At 41.6% G+C, this 19103-nt stretch overlaps 1 protein-coding gene across 1 annotated transcript in view; it reads left to right on the top strand.

Moving 5' to 3' along the window:
- The window catches only part of ZNF521 (zinc finger protein 521), a 208558-nt gene that overhangs the window by 54296 nt on the left and 135159 nt on the right, over positions 1–19103 (top strand). Inside the window, exon 3 of the mRNA XM_010574411.1 lies at positions 15334–18686. Within this exon, the coding sequence (XP_010572713.1) occupies positions 15334–18686 (3353 nt within the window). The remainder of the gene's footprint in view (positions 1–15333; positions 18687–19103) is intronic.

The following is a 19103-nucleotide window of genomic DNA, read 5'->3' as shown; positions in this document are numbered from 1 at the left end:
GGGGGGGGAGGGGGTGTCGCATTTAGACAACATGCCTTGAGGCTGCCTTCTTTAATGGGCATGAAATAAAGAAGCAGGAAGTGTTCTGGGATGTGGAAAGACACATTTTCAGGCTAGTACAGGATACAAGTTGGGAGTATTATTGACCAACATTGTAATGTTCCTTCCCCAGCAAGAAGGGCCCTAGTTCTACATCCTCGTGATGAATTTCCAGCTTATTTGAACAGTTTGCTTATTTACCTTGGCCAAAGACCACACTGCAGTCATCTGGGCTAGACTACTGTAATGTGCTCCTAATTGTTTCCCTTGAAATTGATCCGGAGCCTCTTTGGGGTGGAAAGCTGATATATTAAAAAATGCAGCCCCATCCATGTAGCTGTTCAAATTTTAATCCCCCAGTTCTTGGGCAGCAGCCCTGCACTCCATGTCCCTGTCTGGCAGTTGCTCGCAGTTGGACATAGACGGCTTTCTCTCCCTGGGCTGAGTCAGGCGCGGGCCGAAGGCAAGTCTTTTTTGTCCTCGGTTGTGGAACTCCCTGCCAGAGCCCCTTGCTGGCTGCCTTTAAGGCAAGCTGCAAGCCCTGTTTATTTCAGTTGGCCTATCCATGACTGTTTTATGGGCTCCCTACCTTTGTTTTTGCATCTGCTACCCTTTTGTTTTTCTCTTTCCTCTAACTAGTCAGGAATTGAATCTTTTGGGGCTGGCAGGTCCCTTTTGAGTTCTGTGTGTATAGCATATTGTAACATGCTATTAGATTTTGCTTTCTACTTTTACTGTTTTGCATTTGGCTCTTCATGCTACTTGGCTTGCAATTGGTGCTTTAGAAAAGATCAAATAAATATATAATTGTGTCAAGTCTTTGTGCAAGGTTAAATCCAGTATCCAAATATAGAAGAGTGTGTTTATGGGGAAACTTAGTACTGAGAGAATTAGAAAGAAAGCTCCAATTAGAAAGAAAGCTGATTCCATGCCGTTTGCAATGCCATGTTTTCTTTAAGAGAAAACTTCCACTGTAATTAGCAAGAAAGTGCAGCCTACCGGCCAATGCATTACCTAACACAGAGCCTGCTATTCAGTCTTAGAAATAGATTGTGCTTTTATATGCTCCTCTGGAGACTGACGATACTGTGAAGTCCAATATCAGCAAAACAGAAGTCTAAACACAAGCAGAGTCAGGAAATCTTGTACAATAGAGGATAAATAGTGATTTCGTTCATTGGCCACTTTGTGAGGAAGCATGTAAATGTAATCGTGTAATACAATGGTCTGTGCTTCAAATACTAGAAATAAAGTGTCTTATTTTCCATCCCACATGAAATGATTTAACTGTTACATACATACCTGAACCCATGTGGATGATGTTATTTATGTTATGCTGGCTGCCAATGGATCAGCAGAAGTTCAGGTCTTTGTTCTAGAAACTGCACAGGAACCAGCAAAAAGATGTGCTTTACCTCACATTGAGATAAGTCTGATAACATCAACCAGGGGAATGAAATAAACAACTAGGAGGAAGAGGAAGTAGCAGCCAAGTGCTGTACAAAAAGCAAGGGTCTTAGTTCATATATTGTCATCTGAAAATGGTTTATGGGCACTAAAACAGAGGAGTGAACCCAGGGGTAAGGTCATGCTGCTTTGCTGAGCATTGGGAATCCAGGAAGTTACATGTCATCCACCTAAGGAAGTTCCAGTTGTAAAATACTGTCAAAACCCAAGATGTTTAGGGCAGCTTGGTCCTGCAAAACAGTAAAATTATTAATCACTTGACTAATCCACATTAATCAGTACAGCCTAGTAGCAAAATTATTAATCAGCTTGATGAACTGAGCAATCTTGCAAAGAAATGAGCCTACTTGGAATTTTAAAAGTGATAAAAGATAGAGTGTAAAACAAAATGACTGGAAAAGATGCAGAATCCCCTCAAAACCAACATTATCTCTCATCTCACTGTTTGCATTTCATCCATCTCCAACAAGACCAAAACTTGCATGCAGGCTGGTATTTGGAAAGCAAAGTATTTGTTCTCTGTGTGTGAGCAGAATGAATCTCTCCTTCCCACACACAAACACAGAGAGAAAAATAAAGCTAAATATAAAGGTAGATGTGTGAGAGGGGAAAGGAGAGTGAGTATTTGTTTCTCAATTGTGAGGAGAATTGTTGTTAGGCTTTTAAGAGTAAAACATGTAAATGAGTACAGAAACAGCATACAACCTTATCCAGAAATTTAAATGTGATCAGAACAAGTTAAGATATATTGGAAGATGGGGTAAGAGTCTTTGAGGCCTCAAGAAGCCTCAGGTGATTCAAGGGAATGACCTGGTGTGTATAGCACAGCCATCCCACTGAAGCAAGGAAAAATAAGGCAAAGGGTAGTAAACAAAGTTCGATCAGTATATTTCAGTACTGGAAGTAATAAATAATAATTGTTGGTGGGAGCTGAGTGCTTCACTGACAAGAACAACATGACAATAACTAACTCATCCCAGATGAAGAACAAAATCGATTTTTTTGTAGATACATGGATGGCTAATTGAAAACGTGTGAACATGAACAATTACAGAATACAGAGAAGGGTATTTCTGTTAGCTGTTAATGATATCTCCACTCCCTCAAAACGTATACTGTCCTCACATTCCCTTCAACGAGAGGCACAACTCTCTGCTGTCTTCAGACACTTGTGCCTTTTGTGGCTCTCCAGGCTGGAAATGTTCAGAACCTGAGGAAAAGGTGGCAGTGTTTCTGCCAAGGAAGGACCACCGCTTTCTAGAGCAGGTTGATGACACAGGCTATTGAGTCCTTACAGAGAATTGTTTGTCTTCTGGTTTTAGGTGGCTTTAATTCCTCCAAATTGCTCCTTGAATAATAGGAAAAAGGCAATTTGAATTTCAGTGACAGATTGGACATAACAGGTTGCAACTATTAGGTCTAATTTTACCATACTGAGAAATAAAATTGCCTAAACATAAACATCGATCACTGATGCAGTAAATTAATTTGTACAGAAAAAGTAGTTTAACTGCAGTGCACATTAAACATAGAAAATTTTCAAAATTACAGCTCTCTGAATTAATTTGTACACTTGTTTACTTGTTAAAAGCAAAGCGTAACTTCTTTTTCTTTTTTTTCCCTCCTCTTTGTGACTTCAAATTGTGAAAAGCGAGGGCAGTCATTGATTGTCCAAAAAAGACAGATAGAGCTCTACAGCTGTGGATGTAACTTAAGTTCTTTTTTTGTTTGTTTGTTTCTGAACAGGTTAATAGAATTACTAAAGACCTCTTTGAAGTCTTATTTCATTCTAGAGAGCAAATTCAGCATTTTAATAGGCTTGAATTATGTTTTGTTAAGAATTGGTGGTGTGAAGTAATTAAAAAATTTTACGATTTGGTTCAGCAATGAGTTTACATTCAAGTGTGTCCTCAGGCTTATTTAAACTGTTGAAATCTTCCAAACGGTTTCATGAAAAATGTCATATGTATTGTCATCCTTCTACTACAATCTCTTTTCAAAAAATCCACACATACTACTATCCCACATTTTAATATGGTATCTAGAGACTTAACATAGGTGCTGGCCAACTTTTCATTCTGGCAATAGCTATTTATAACATGCTTATTATTTTACAAAATTAAGAAGAACATGCCTTTCTTATTTTAAGCCACGGCTATAATGTTACTGATCATATGCAATCACAAGTGTGTATATAAGCTGTATAAAGGTTGCCTAAGTCACAGTGGAACAGGATCTGCCAATGCGGCTTATTTTGATGGTATCTGGTGTCTACTGTTTTCAAGGACAGTAGTTCGATTCAAACACAATTCTGATAAGTGGCAGGTTTTCATGTCTTTAATGCCCTGACAAGGGCATCACTCTCAAGAGAGGGAGGTGAAACCATTTGGATGAGAATTTCTTCCCCTCTCCTTTGTGCTGACACACCAAGATAATGGACAATTAATAGCCAACCTTCTCTGCAGGGAAAGTCTAGGGTTATCACTAATATAAAAGTGTTCATGAAGTGTTTGGACACAAAAGGGAGAGAAAAAATAAACATAAAAAAGTAGAAAGCAGGACCAGCACAAGGCTTAATGTTCAATTACATGTTTTTTCATCTGAAATTATGGTGAATGATTTTTCAGTAGCAGCAGCTGTAACTTGTTAGACCTGGTTCACTGCTTGTGACATCAGGCAAAGGACAAGAGGCATCTTACCATTTGTATCTTTTTTTGTGGTAAGTGAGAAAGCTGGCTTGTGTATTTCCTGGAGATACCAGTTAGCAGGGCTGACTGCTCTTAGTTACTAATTGTGTCGTGCTGTGAAGTTTACCCCGCTAGGATACGGAGGACAGATCTAAGTAAACTGCTTCTTCACCTTATCTTCTGATCCAAGAACAGGCTTGCAGGATGCTCTTTAGGCTCACCTTCAGTCTCATTGCTTCCATTTAGACCATATGTGGGATTACTTTCCTTTTCTGGCCCTCAGTGTGCACACTTATGCTTGCTCTGGGGGAAGGCTGGTTTACAGATTGTGAGTCTGTGCAGCTCTTGGGTTTTTTTCTCTGGGCAATCCCAGCAACTCTCAGATGCTCCCAGAACAGTCCGCTGCCCCTGAGGTCACCTGGAGAAGGAGTTGCTGGAGGTCAGCAGAGCACTGCTCACACTTACAAGTCAACAGGCAGACTGCCTTGGGGATTATTACAGTGGCTGTACCTGAGCACCAGATTTAGCAACTGATGATGTGATTGTGTGCCTCTGTTGTCCAAGTAAACAGAGAAAAGACATACAATGTTTCCTGAAGTTAGACAAACCCAAGATTAGTCTAAACTGAGAGTGGAACAGGTTAACTGATCTTTCTCTACCCTAAGCTTTCATTTGTCCCTAGCAGCACTGAGCTGTCAATACAGTGTACAGCTACTGATAAGTATGGGTTCTCCTCAGCCTGAAGAGATCTGTCTGATAAGATAAGATGGCCTTAAAAAAGAGAGAGAGAGAAAGTACGTTAACTGCTTTGACTGCAAAATACCCCCTGGTAGCCAGAGATAAGACACCTTGAGCTGCTCAGAAGACCTTAGACAGGATGTAAATGAAGCCAATAAAAAAAAAAAATCATTTCAAATCCAGCCGCTATTCTGCTCTACTCTTATTTCCAGCTCTGACAGCAGAAGGCTTAATTTACAGTACTTCACACCGGGCTTCCATTCTATACTGAGGAAGCTACAAAGCGTTGGTTTAGATACAGGCTTTAACAAAGCAGAGATCTCTTTATTTCTGGAGAGGCCTCTATTTCAGACAGTTAATCATGAGTTTCAGCAGGCTTTGGTGAATGGAAATTATACAGAAGAGAAGGAAAATGCTGCCTTTTGCAAAGAATTTCCCCTTCTTTTTTATAATTAAATCACCCAAATAAACCTGTATGAACATGAAAGGACTGAATGAAGCATATATATTTTAAATGCAACTCTTACTATGCAAAATTCCACATGGAAGGACTGATGTTCTGCAAGGTAGGAAGACAGTAGGTGTGACAGTTTACATGTGACAGCTTCATACTAGGATTTGGTCTTCTGACCATTCTGAACTGGGAAATTCATTAGGTTCCCCTTACATGCTAAACATCCTGTAAATTAGTGGAAGCCACGCACACCTACCAACCTCTGCCTGTCCCATGGTATAGACATCCACATGTGTTCCCATTCAAGTAACCTGGCGAAATGAGGGCCAGGGAGAAGGGGCTGTATAGTCTTGCACAGCATTTTGACTACAGTGAAAAGGTTCCTGAGACAAGTTGCCCCAGTGTGACTGTGCTGCACTAGCATGGGTGTAAGCATTTGTCTTGCCATTCTGAGCACTGACTTGGTTTAAAAACCAAGGTTACCTTTGCCTGGGGACATCACTTTTAACAGCTGTACAGCACATCTGCACTAACAACCAGATCTAAAAAAAGGAAGTCTAAAATGGGATGAAGATGGACTATAAGAAGCTAAATAGAATTGGTTATCTAAAACCTGCCGCTCTGGGTTCACCCCATTTTGGTAGGCACCTTTTTTTCATGAAAGGTTTCTCAGTTATCTGTGTTTTGGTCTATGTAAACTACCCTAGTGTCAGCATCTGGGTACCCGTTGCCTTTGATCAGCCTGATGCACAGAGAGCATCGTACTAAGCCCAGGACTCGGTGGGCACTTTCAGCGGAAAGTGCTGTGTTCCTGTCTTCCCTATATAGGGGCCAAGTAGGTAGAGTATTAAATGGCCTGAGCCTTGTTTCAGTTCCCTCAGCATTCTGAGGGGATTCAAAGCCACATTTCCTGCCTCTGAGCAGAGGGTCTTTGGTTGTGCAGAGGTCTCTTCCCATGGAAGCTGGACTTACTGAAGCAAAGAGTATCCTATTCATAGGGCTGGTAGGAGCACCTATGGGAAGGAACTACTAACCTACAAGAAGGACACTCATTTAGTCCAGGGGTTCTTGCAGTCTGGAACTTGTGCTTAGGTTTATTTTTATTTTTATCCAGTGCTTCTTTAATGTATAAAGAGCCCAGTACTCCCCTCGCCCAGCTGAGTGCCCAACCTGCGAGGTTGCAGACCTTTTCCTGGTCCCCCTCCCGAGCCCCATGAATCCTGCTTTCTTTGCTTCTTAGGCTCCTGGAGACACCTAAGTCCCTTTGCAGATCTAGGTCCAGGAGTTTTCACCTGTGTAAATAAGACCGCCACCACATCTCTGTCATTCTAAGAAATAAGCAGTTCTGTGTTTATTTACTGTATTTAATTCTAGCACACTGTAAATTAACACTGATATGTTTTTGAAAGCGCTAACTGCCTGCATTGCTTTCGCCTGATCTTAATTTCCTTTTACTTCTCATTTCCTATGAAAAGTTTTGCGATCCTTGCCTGGGTTTCTTTCAGATGCAATTATTTACTCCCTTCTTTCTCCCCACCTTTCTTTTGGTTCTCCACACATTGCCTTCCTTCTTTTCTTTGTCCTAGTTTAGCCCCCTCCAAACTGTCTTGCTGGTGCTGTTCTGGTCTAGAGGCAATGAAGCAATGAATTGGGGTGGTTGAAATGTGGGCACAGGTGGGAAGGACAGGCATACATGATAAAAAAAGGAGGAAGGAGACCAAGTATGACGTACACCCACAGCAATCCCTGCAGACCTTCATGATCAAACTCTAGATTAACTGGAAGAAGGGCAATACTCAAACAAGGTGGTGCTTGACATCTCAGGGCTTTCTGCCTGCAAATTCTGCCCAGGGGCTCCATCTTTTGTCTGAGCCTCCAGCTAGGGAGGTTTTGCCAGCCTGCCCTTCTACCTGCAGGGTCCTGGGGCTGTGTGGGAATGGGGAATTGGAAGGCAGCTGTGAAGCAGGCTCTCCTTCAGCTCTTAGGGCCCGAGCTTCTAGACTGTTTGATTTTGGGAAGGAAAGAGAAAGAACAACACTTCTCTGACTTCAGACACACTCCTTATATTGTGGCCTGGGAAAGAAAGAAGCAGTCAACTCATTTTAATACCTGTATGCCAGTGGAAGGTTACTTTGATGACTGGGACTCCGTTATAGGGGCTGCTGTCCCTGAGACTTCTGTACACTTCAGCAGCTTTCAAAAGGAGCTGCAGCGCACGGGAAGATTGGAGGAAGAGGGTTTCTGGTCCTATTCATGGTGTTGCCTGGGGAGAGCATGACCCAGTGAAAGCAGAATGCAGAGGAAAGTATTGGAGTCCAGTGAGGAACCTGAGCTGTTATCCCCTAGTCATTTGCTGTTCCTAATAAGCAGTACAAATACTGTTATCAGCACGACAAATTATAATGATTATTTTCTAGCAAAGACCTGATTGAATCACTACTTTCAGTACATGAGGTTGTTAATATACAGATTCTTGGGAGATCATTATTACGTGCAAGTTTGCTGGAGTGTTTGAATAGGTTTTTTGCTCTCCCATTATCTTGATTCTAAATGTAATTATTCTCAGGGTGATTTTTCTGACCCTAGTGTCAGATGGAACAAGCCTGGTGGTCTCTGACTCATACTGTACAAACAAACAAAAACAACTACTAAAAGAAACAGCAACTAAACAGCGGAAGAAATACAGTGTAAATGTGTTTGTCACATTTAAGCAGTGGACAAATGAGCTAATTTGAATCGCTTAGTGCTTGTATAGTCACAACTAAACAACCCCTGTAAATTAATTGTGTGACATGCGATTCCCAATTATGTAAAGCAGTATAATAAGCTTTGAGGATGGTGACTGTCATTAGTTATATGTACAGGACTGTGGAAATTACTTATTCTTTTTCTTTGCCTGGAGAGGCACAAAATACCGCTTCCTCAAACAAGCAGAGGGTAGCTCTGTTTCTTTCTAGTAGCAAATTGGGTTTTGTGTATGATTTGAAAGGTGGAGCAGAATGTGAACTGCTTACATTTTCTTTAATTTGGTTGTAGAAGATGGAATTCATTGGGCTCCGTCTGTTCAAATGAACTTTGAGCAACAATCAAGGAAAACATTTATGCTCCTCTCTACGTATGTAATAGTAATATGTCTTCTGAAGAAGACATAATGGAACTGGAGGCTTAGGTTACCTTAGGAGAGCAATACAGGAATGTTAACTACTTATGTAGGCATTAAAGGCATTTTATAAAAGCAAGCAGGTTTTTCCTGTGAGGTATTAAAGTGACTTATTTGTTGTTTCTAAGACCTGCCTTTCTTCTGGTTATGAAATTTAAAATGGGGAAACCTCCCTACCAGCTGTCTCAGTTCTTTTGGTCAGGAACCCCTGTATGTTTCTCCCCCAGTAATCTTAACTGTTAGTGCATTTAATTGGTGCTCCCAAAGTGGTTTTGAAATATTGATAGATTTTAAAAAACATCTGTAAATTATAAATAATTTTTAAAGTTCACATTTCTCTTTTGAATGCCCATTACAGAGTATTAGTTTTCAAGCCATTTAATAAGTTATGAGACAAATGAGTGAGTTTAGTGTGGGGTCACTGATGTGAAAAAAATGTGATGGTTATATTAAAGTTGCAGCTTTTCCAAAACTATGTACATTCCTATTGAAAGTAAATGGAGAATATTATGTAATAATATATATTTTATTTAATGTGATTTTAAAGGTTAGCACTATCTACTAATTCTATTAAAAACTTCAAAACTGTAGTTTGTTTCAGTGACACATGTGTTAGGCCATCACTGAAGTCATGTTAATGTTTAAACACTATCCTTTGGTCTTCTAGTTATTTATATCTATTCAGCACACAGCAGAATAGTGTTTTATTTCAGCAATATCTAACCTCTTCATTTACTATTTATTCACACCTGCATATTCCCCTAAGATTCCTTATCTCATTTTCAAGGTAGCCCTGCAGACAATTAGTGGTGGTAATAATATAAAATGTGTCCAGCACTAAAACCTGAAATGGCCATTACAAGTAAACTATATGACATATAATAACCACTCCACTCAATTACCTGCACAAAAATGCAAAGATTTAAAACTGAGGAGCTCTATCATACATCCAGTTAACTGACCTACCTACCTGCTATTTAGTCCTTCCTTTCTTACAATTCAAATTCTATCTTGTAGAATGCCATCTGGTAAATTAGCAAAGCTGTATGTTTGTATATGTTGTCCATCCCTTTCAATATGTGTGTATGAGCACATACATGTGTACGCAGTGGTATATGAGCAGGTCTTTGGCTGGTGGTTGGACAGCAAACAATAACTACACAATAATTCAACGTGTACATGTACATTCATACTTCATGTGCCTGTGGCAGTACGTAGTAGATATGTTTATGTGCTGCTGCCTGGTATACTTGATTTGTCATTTTTACTATCTGTTTCCATCCTATGTAACCCGTTGTTACAAATTTTGTACCTGTTAAAGAAACCTTGCTATTCAGTACTTCAGATCGGGTCCTGGAGGATAGTTCTGTGACCAGTCTGCCATTGCCATTAAGGGCACAAAGTAGTGAGAACGTATCAGCAGGACCCGGAGCCAGGGGTGTCTGTCCAGCTAAACTGCTGGGCTTTCTCTTTGGTTGGGTCCAGCAGCTTAAGCATTTTGCCAGCTCTGTGTTCCAGGGAGAGAAAGGATTTTTCTTGCAGGGATGGCTCAGACCTGGGAGATACAGGTTCTGTTTCCTCCTTTGCACAGATTACATTTGTAACCTGAGGCAAACTGCTCCAGCTTGTCTGTGCCCCAGTTACTTGAGCAGCAAAATGGGGAAAATAGAAAATTGCTGCTTGCAGGATGTTGAAAATATTAATTTGTTCGTCTTTGTAAACTCTGTTCTATCACAGGAACCTTATGTATTATGGCACATAAAAGTTTCCTGACATTTGCTTTAGGAATGTGGCCATTTGTCTAGTGGCAGCAAAACCATGTTTAAATCATACAGAAAAATAAGGCATGATAAAGCAAGTGCCCTGAAGTGTATTCCAGCCAAAGCATGCATATGTCATAAACCTTCCTGGTAACTAAGTGACGTTTTTCTGAAGCAGTACTGTTAATTCAGTCAGCGGCACTAGGGATAAGATCACTTTTAAGACCTCACGGCTACTGGGGTTGGCACATGAGTGGCTGGCTGCTAACTCCACAGAGGTGCTTTTGTGCTCTGATGCTTCCCCCTTCCTCCCTCCCCTTTTGTGGGATAACTCCTTCTGGTATTACTTCACTTTTCTGTTAGTGAGCACTTTCCCCCATAAATATGACTGAACAGGTGTTACTGTGCTACTAACTGAGTTTCCAGCTGTCCTCCTCCAACACAGACCAGGCAAAATCTGTTGTTTCGTCCTATTAGACAGACTAGAGAACTATCAAGCCTGAGATGGAGGTCTTCCTCGCAGGATATGGTAGTTTTGTTGCCAGAAGATGGTCAGGAAGGCCTGGCTGGCTAACAAAGACAGTCCTTCAGCTGCTGGGTGTAGTTCCAGTTTTGCATCCCCTTTGGCAGCAGCACAGAGACTGCTGCAGTGTGGCCAGCCAGCAAAATTAGGAAATAAGGACCTCTTTTATTTACTCAGGCTGCTGAATCATGGGCATTCCTGTCTGCTTGGAGAAAAGTCAGGCAGCTCTACTTTCCACTGGAAGTCTCAGGAGTGCTTGGTACTTTCATCTCAGAGTGTTCACACACTTGTTTTAATGCGCTTTATGGAAATGGTGAAACTCAGCAAGTACAGTTGGTGTAGAAAAACATCTGCACTAACTATTCACACACATTTGCATCTTTAAATAGACTTTTAGGCCTTGCAGCTGATTTTCAGCAAAGTTTTTTGGTTGTGAGTGCTAGAGCTTTCTTAGAGTCAGCGAGTGTGAAGTGACTGGTTCCAAAAATTAAAAATTTACATGGACATGCTAAGTGCATCACATTGAAACTCAGAGTACTTGCCATAACACAGAAAAGGCATTTACAGTAAGTAGCACTTAGTGAATGCAGAAGGAAAAAAAAATAAGTCAATACAGAAAATATATTTTAAAACTCCATAAACACTCTGTTGAATACCTGGAGCCCTATTCTGCCTCAGATAGTTGTGTACCACTCCTGGGGACTTGTATGTGTGCATCTGAATTAGGTCCAGAGTATTTTAAAACAGCTTGTTATAACATTAAAAATCAGTATTTGTAATGTTGACATAGCTCGGTGGGTAGATGTCTGCAGATTTATATACACATGGCTGTATGCAGAGTAGCAGCAAACTGTATTTTCTATGCGAGTGATCAGCAAAAAGGGGTTTGCAGTCCTTTACCCCGACAGCAGGTCAAACTTTGCGCCCGACCCAGAGTCGGCTCTGTGGTAAGTGCCCCTGGGAAAGCGGGAGTGGAGTCCACATCCCGAGCCTGCTGGTTAGCTGCGGGGACCTTCCGTTTAGCTCCTCCATCAGGCTTTAAGTGCCTAGGTCAGCTTGCCTAACGCCTGTGCACACGGAGTAGCCTCAGCGCGGGGTAGCAAGCCGTGGATCGCTGCCATTTTGAAGGAGATGCTCTTGATGGTTGCACATTAATTTTATGGGGCAGCATCTTTGTGGGGAAGGGTGGGCAGTGCCATCACTCACATCCTGCTGTAGCAGTAGTTACCCTTAGTCCAGATTTCCTTCTTGATCGCTGACCCCGGATCCATTCCTAGACAGCCCCTAAGCTCCCCGAGTGCATTAGTCCATGGCACACAATGTTCCTGGTGTTCCGGATGGAGTCTGCACAGCAAAAGTCACTGCAGCGAAACGTTTCCCTTGTCGCAGAAGGAAGGTTTCAGAAGTCCTTCTGCGGGTCGCTGGTGGCCGAGAGGCCTGCCTTTGGGAACCTTTTGTGTGAGCGCAGCCCAGGGGCCCTCCTTCCGCAGCACGGTGGCCGGCTGCCGCTGCCCCTTCCATGCCGGCTCTCCCCCGCCCCGCCGTGCCGGGGGGAAGCCGGAGAAACGCGGTGGCCGCATTGTTAGGCTCGTACTCAGGAAAATCCTGTTGTCCTCTGCCGTGCGCTGTGCGGAATTCCCCCTGCCTTGCTGCTTCTTCAGCAGCTCTGAGAGAGTGAGAGATTTTCACATTTAAGTTAAAAGGACACAAGTTGGACTCGTAAGTGGTTTACTCTTCTCCTTTTTGCACAAAGAGAATTACTCTGCAGAATCATTATGGTCTCGCATTAAAAAACCCAACAGCAAAGTGACACACAGAAACATTTATATTTGCCAGTTGGAAAGTAAGAACCGGCCCCGTGCTGTAGTTAACACTATTCCCCCTCCGCTTTTCTTACCTTGTATAAAAGCTAAAGGAGAGACCCCCAAAGCAAACAAGGAGAATTGGATGGGGGAAAGGGGCTGCCGTTGCTTATACCGTGGTCACACACAGTGCTTGATCCCGACCCTGCTGCCAGCCCAACAGCCCACTGAGATCCACGAGCCAGGGGGAATAGTTGTATAATAGGTAAAACTGGAAAGGCAGTGGCCACAAAAAGGAAGTGATTTACTGCTGTGTCAGTGATGGTACACTATTTATAACACTTACTATATATTCCTCTAAACATTTATACAATAATATATCATTTCTGCATAAGATATACATTTTAATACTAAATTTGGTTACAAAATATGTTGCCTAGGCAGTTGCAGACTATTTTTCTTCAGTCGGTTGCTTGACATAAATTCCTGTTTATCTGCCAGCAGTGGCTGTATGTCAGAAATATATTTGATTTTTAAAGGACAAAAGGTTTTTCCACTTCAAAGACCTGGCTGAAAATGTTCACTTAAAATAAAATTTAAAATGTGGCAAAAATTTTTTTGTGAATAGTTGTTCCACTGTTTTGATCGTTTTAAGTTGTAGAGTCAAACCCAGCAATTTGAAAGGGTAGTACACAGGTTTACATTGAAAGTCTCCTGTGAATATTGCAATCATTAATGTACCAACTTAAAAACTCACCTGGCTGGTATTACTTCATTGTGTGACAATGAGTAACTTTCCTTCAGTTCACTGGGAAGCATTTTAGCAGATGATAGTACTTTTGCTGGAAGGTAGAAATTTTAGTTTTCCATTTTTATCTTAAAAAATGGAACACCTTTGTTTTCAGTTCAAAGATGTGGCACTTGGGCTAGGGTTTGGGTTTGTTATTTAAATACATACCATTAGTGCAGATTCGTACATAGGTACATACAGATATATAGTGTGTGTGTGCACAATAGGTGTGTGTAATTTGTGAAACCCTCCTCTTCAAGATGTAAACAAGAGGATAAAAACCCATGCAGTTTCCAACTTATCCTGAAAAGCATTGTGTCAATGGGCAGGCATCCAGCAATGGTGTTTGGTTGTTTTCTCAGAGTTAGATGGTTGCCATCTGGCATTGATAGTGAGATGGCGTTGTCATCAGTTTCTAGATGCAGGAAAGGAATGAATCCTCATCTGTTTCCTGTGGATAAGCAAGAGGTTGATAATCTAGTAAAATCTTGTTACCTTAAAGAAAGCAGGCTTGGAATTTGTTTACATAATATAGACCAGCTCTAACTTTTCTGTTGGTGTAGTAAATTTCTTGAGAGAAGGCTGAAGATGTTAAGAAAACTGCTTTGCAAGAATACCTTAAGAAAGGTATTTTTCAAGAGGTTTATCCTCTCTTTTTCTGTACTATTACTGTAGTCAATTTACTTTTAAATGAAAAAAAAACCCCAAGCATCGCCCCTGGAAAGGAATAAGGTCTTTCAAGCATTCTTTTAATATTTTTAAAGAAGGTTTAGCTTAAGATAAGTATGATCATTGTAGTGTTGTAATCTACATTTAAAAGAAAAGGTGCAAAAACTGTACAGCACATCTGTTGAAAAAAATAGTTACAACTTGCTGTGTCTAGAGATGAGGTAATATCATGGATAACTAGTTCAGTTTATTATCTGGCTAGCATTTCTCTTTTGTCTTTTCCTTGTTACTCGTAAATCTTTCAGCTTTTACCATAATCATTTACCATTTTTCCTGTTTCCAGTTTTTTACAAGTTGCTTTGTCTGTGATCACCTCACAGTACAGGTTCTGCTGGACTAAGGAAGTTCAGCTGGCCTTTGCAAAAAGGAAGAATGGTGGGCAACCTCTTGAACTTAAAAAGGAAAAAAAAATGCTGTTCACAACTGACCCTTTTGAAACTTTCTCATTTTCCTTGATCCTGGTTGTTGGTTTGTTAGTTTTGAACATTTAATGATCCAGCTGCCAGCTTTCAGTAACTGAATTGTATCATTATTGGAGAAATCTGGTTGCACTTTATTAGAGAAAACATCACTGTTTATATTGTTGTCCTGTTCCTCCCCTGTAATTTTTCCTATTATTGTTTAGAGTGACACCCAAGTCTCTCTCAGTCATAGCCTTTAAAAGATTTCTGTGTTCAGAATCAACTTCAAGGGGAAAAAAAAAAAAAACTGTGGCAAAGCAGGGGGAATCTTTTCATTAAATATTAGGCATGTGGGTTGACTGTATTAATTTTAAATCGTTCCTGTAATATTTTCTCCTTTCCTTTGACTCTTCAGATGATCACATAATATGCAAATCATTTTACAATGGATACAAAAGAAACATTAAATATATTAAAATCTGCATTTTAATAAAGTTGTCAATGTATAATACATATCCTGCAACTGAGAAAGAATGATAAAAAAGCAATAAAAAGTTAATATAGGCACAGAACCACAGAACTATCTAATAACTTTTAATGTTTTACAGTCTGATAAAAATAAATGTGATCTTGAAGCTGTTGGATACAGGTGTAAGACATATCCTAGTCTGCGTTTAATATGTTTTAGCTATTGAGAAGTAGCAGAACTGCGTTCATATGCATTTGCTGTTTCCTTTGAACTGTAGGGATTAAGCTTGTGGGCATGTTTCTTTCTCATTTCAGATGGAGTGGATGTTGAGGATGACCCCAGCTGCTCATGGCCAGCATCATCACCTTCTAGCAAGGATCAGACTTCCCCGAGCCATGGAGAAGGTTGTGATTTTGGTGAAGAGGAAGGAGGCCCAGGATTGCCCTATCCATGCCAGTTTTGTGACAAATCGTTCAGCCGCCTCAGCTACTTAAAGCACCATGAGCAAAGTCACAGCGACAAGCTCCCTTTCAAATGCACGTATTGCAGTCGTCTCTTCAAACACAAACGGAGCAGGGACCGCCACATAAAGCTTCATACGGGAGACAAGAAGTATCACTGCAGTGAGTGTGATGCAGCGTTCTCAAGGAGTGATCATCTTAAAATTCATTTAAAGACTCATACATCCAACAAGCCATATAAGTGTGCCATTTGTAGACGTGGATTCTTGTCTTCTAGTTCGCTGCATGGTCACATGCAGGTTCACGAGAGGAACAAAGATGGCTCTCAGTCCGCTTCCCGGATGGAGGACTGGAAAATGAAAGACACTCAGAAATGCAGTCAGTGCGAAGAAGGCTTTGATTTTCCTGAAGATCTTCAGAAGCACATTGCAGAATGTCACCCCGAGTGTTCCCCTAATGAAGACCGATCTGCTCTTCAGTGTGTTTACTGTCATGAACTCTTTGTAGAGGAAACGTCTCTGGTGAATCACATGGAGCAGGCTCATAATGGTGAGAAGAAGAATTCATGTAGCATTTGCTCTGAGAACTTTCATACTGTGGAGGAGCTGTACAGCCACATGGACAGTCACCAGCAGCCAGAGTCATGCAACCACAGCAACAGCCCGTCTTTGGTAACTGTGGGCTACACCTCAGTCTCTAGCACCACTCCAGATTCGAATCTCTCCGTGGATAGTTCGACAATGGTGGAAACAGCTCCTCCTATGCCAAAAGGTCGTGGAAGGAAGCGGGCAGCTCAGCAAGTGCCAGATATCACTGGTCCTTCGAGTAAACAGGCAAAAGTTACTTATAGCTGCATTTATTGCAACAAACAGTTATTTTCCAGCCTTGCAGTTTTGCAGATACACCTGAAAACTATGCATTTAGATAAACCCGAACAAGCCCATATCTGTCAGTATTGTTTGGAGGTATTGCCATCTCTCTACAATCTGAACGAACATCTTAAGCAAGTCCACGAAGCTCCGGACCCAGCACTGATTGTTTCTACCATGCCTGCCATGGTGTACCAGTGCAACTTCTGCTCTGAAGTGTTCAATGACCTCAACACCCTTCAGGAACACATCCGATGTTCTCATGGTTTTGCCAACCCTGCTGCTAAGGACAGTAATGCATTCTTTTGTCCCCATTGCTACATGGGATTTCTTACAGATTCTTCTCTGGAAGAGCATATTAGACAAGTCCATTGTGATCTTAGCAGTTCCCGTTTTGGTTCCCCTGTGCTTGGAACCCCAAAAGATCCAGTGGTGGAAGTGTATTCTTGTTCTTACTGTACAAATTCTCCAATATTTAATAGTGTTCTTAAACTGAACAAGCATATCAAGGAGAACCATAAGAACATTCCTTTGGCACTGAATTACATCCACAATGGAAAAAAGTCCAGAGCCATGAGTCCCTTATCTCCTGTAACCATTGAGCAGACTTCTTTAAAGATGATGCAGGCAGTTGGAGGTGCTCCTCCTCGTCCTGCAGGTGAATATATTTGTAATCAGTGTGGTGCTAAGTATACTTCCTTGGACGGTTTTCAGACTCATTTAAAAACACATCTTGACACTGTCCTGCCAAAACTGACCTGTCCTCAGTGCAACAAGGAATTTCCAAATCAGGAGTCTCTGCTGAAGCATGTTACCATTCATTTCATGATCACCTCAACCTACTACATCTGTGAAAGTTGTGACAAGCAATTCACTTCTGTGGATGACTTGCAGAAACACCTACTGGACATGCATACATTTGTGTTCTTCCGCTGCACCTTGTGCCAAGAGGTTTTTGACTCCAAAGTCTCCATTCAGCTACACTTGGCTGTGAAGCACAGCAACGAAAAGAAGGTATACAGATGTACATCTTGCAACTGGGATTTCCGCAATGAGACTGACCTGCAGCTTCATGTTAAACACAACCACCTGGAGAACCAAGGCAAAGTACACAAGTGCATCTTCTGTGGCGAGTCCTTTGGTACAGAGGTGGAACTGCAGTGTCACATTACTACCCACAGCAAGAAGTACAACTGCAAGTTCTGCAGCAAAGCTTTCCATGCTATCATCTTGCTGGAAAAGCACTTAAGGGAAAAACATTGTGTTTTTGAAACAAAAACTCCAAACTGTGGAACAAATGGGGCATCTGAGCAGGTTCAGAAAGAGGAAGTGGAACTCCAGACTTTGTTGACAAATAGCCAGGAGTCCCATAACAGCCACGATGGCAGCGAAGAAGATGTGGACACATCCGAGCCTATGTATGGCTGTGACATTTGTGGAGCAGCTTATACCATGGAGACTCTCCTGCAGAATCACCAGCTTCGAGACCACAACATTCGACCTGGAGAAAGTGCCATAGTGAAGAAAAAGGCTGAACTCATTAAAGGGAATTACAAGTGTAATGTGTGTTCTCGAACATTCTTCTCTGAAAATGGGCTCCGAGAACACATGCAGACACACTTGGGACCAGTGAAACATTATATGTGCCCAATCTGTGGTGAGCGGTTTCCATCTCTTCTGACTCTTACTGAACATAAGGTCACACATAGTAAGAGCCTGGACACTGGAAACTGCAGGATTTGCAAGATGCCCCTCCAGAGTGAGGAGGAATTTTTAGAGCATTGCCAAATGCACCCTGACTTGAGGAACTCCTTGACGGGGTTCCGCTGTGTGGTGTGCATGCAGACAGTGACCTCCACGCTGGAACTGAAAATCCACGGCACGTTCCACATGCAGAAAACTGGAAACGGTTCTGCCGTGCAGTCCACGGGGCGCGCACAGCATCTCCAGAAACTGTACAAGTGTGCTTCTTGCCTGAAGGAATTCCGCTCAAAACAGGATTTAGTGAAACTTGACATCAACGGTTTGCCATACGGTCTGTGTGCTAGCTGTGTTAATCTCAGTAAAAGTGGTAGTCCAAGTGTCAACATCCCTTCAAGCAGTAACAGACCAGGCATGGGCCAAAATGAGAACTTGAGTTCCATTGAGAACAAAAGCAAGGCAGGGGGACTGAAGACTCGATGTTCTAGTTGCAATGTTAAATTTGAATCAGAAAGTGAACTCCAAAACCATATTCAGTCAATCCACAGAGAGCTTGTTCCAGACAGCAACAGTACACAGCTGAAAACACCACAAGTATCTCCAATGCCCAGAATCAGCCCCTCCCAAACTGAAGAGGTAACCCTTTTTTCTTTGCTCTTGACACCTTCCATCCTTTTGGAAAAAATCCCCCTTTCTTCAAGCTGTCTTGTCACTTGTCATGAAATGCTTAGGCTGAACCATGTTACATTTCCATCCGTAAGCATTAGCTAGTAATTATTTGCTTCTTGATATGCCTTACATCTTGGATTGAATTGTGCGGAATAGGACTAATTCCAGTCTCCCTAGGATATTGTCTTCTGTATCACTGAGGAGACCTATCTTCATGCCAGCACAGCTGAGAACTGGAATCTTATCCTAGCTCCCTTACGCGTTGGAACCCCCAGCTAGGAGTTGTGCTTACGGCAGAGAGCATTAATGACAGAGGAGTAGAATACAGTGAGCCAAAATGCTGGCATGAGGGGTGGATTTTTAAAAAATATTTGTGAGCAACAA

This window comes from Haliaeetus leucocephalus, unplaced genomic scaffold, assembly GCF_000737465.1.
Source record: "Haliaeetus leucocephalus isolate CR32 unplaced genomic scaffold, Haliaeetus_leucocephalus-4.0 Scaffold428, whole genome shotgun sequence".
Classification (NCBI taxonomy): domain Eukaryota; kingdom Metazoa; phylum Chordata; class Aves; order Accipitriformes; family Accipitridae; genus Haliaeetus; species Haliaeetus leucocephalus.
This window is presented reverse-complemented; position numbering and strand designations above follow the sequence as displayed.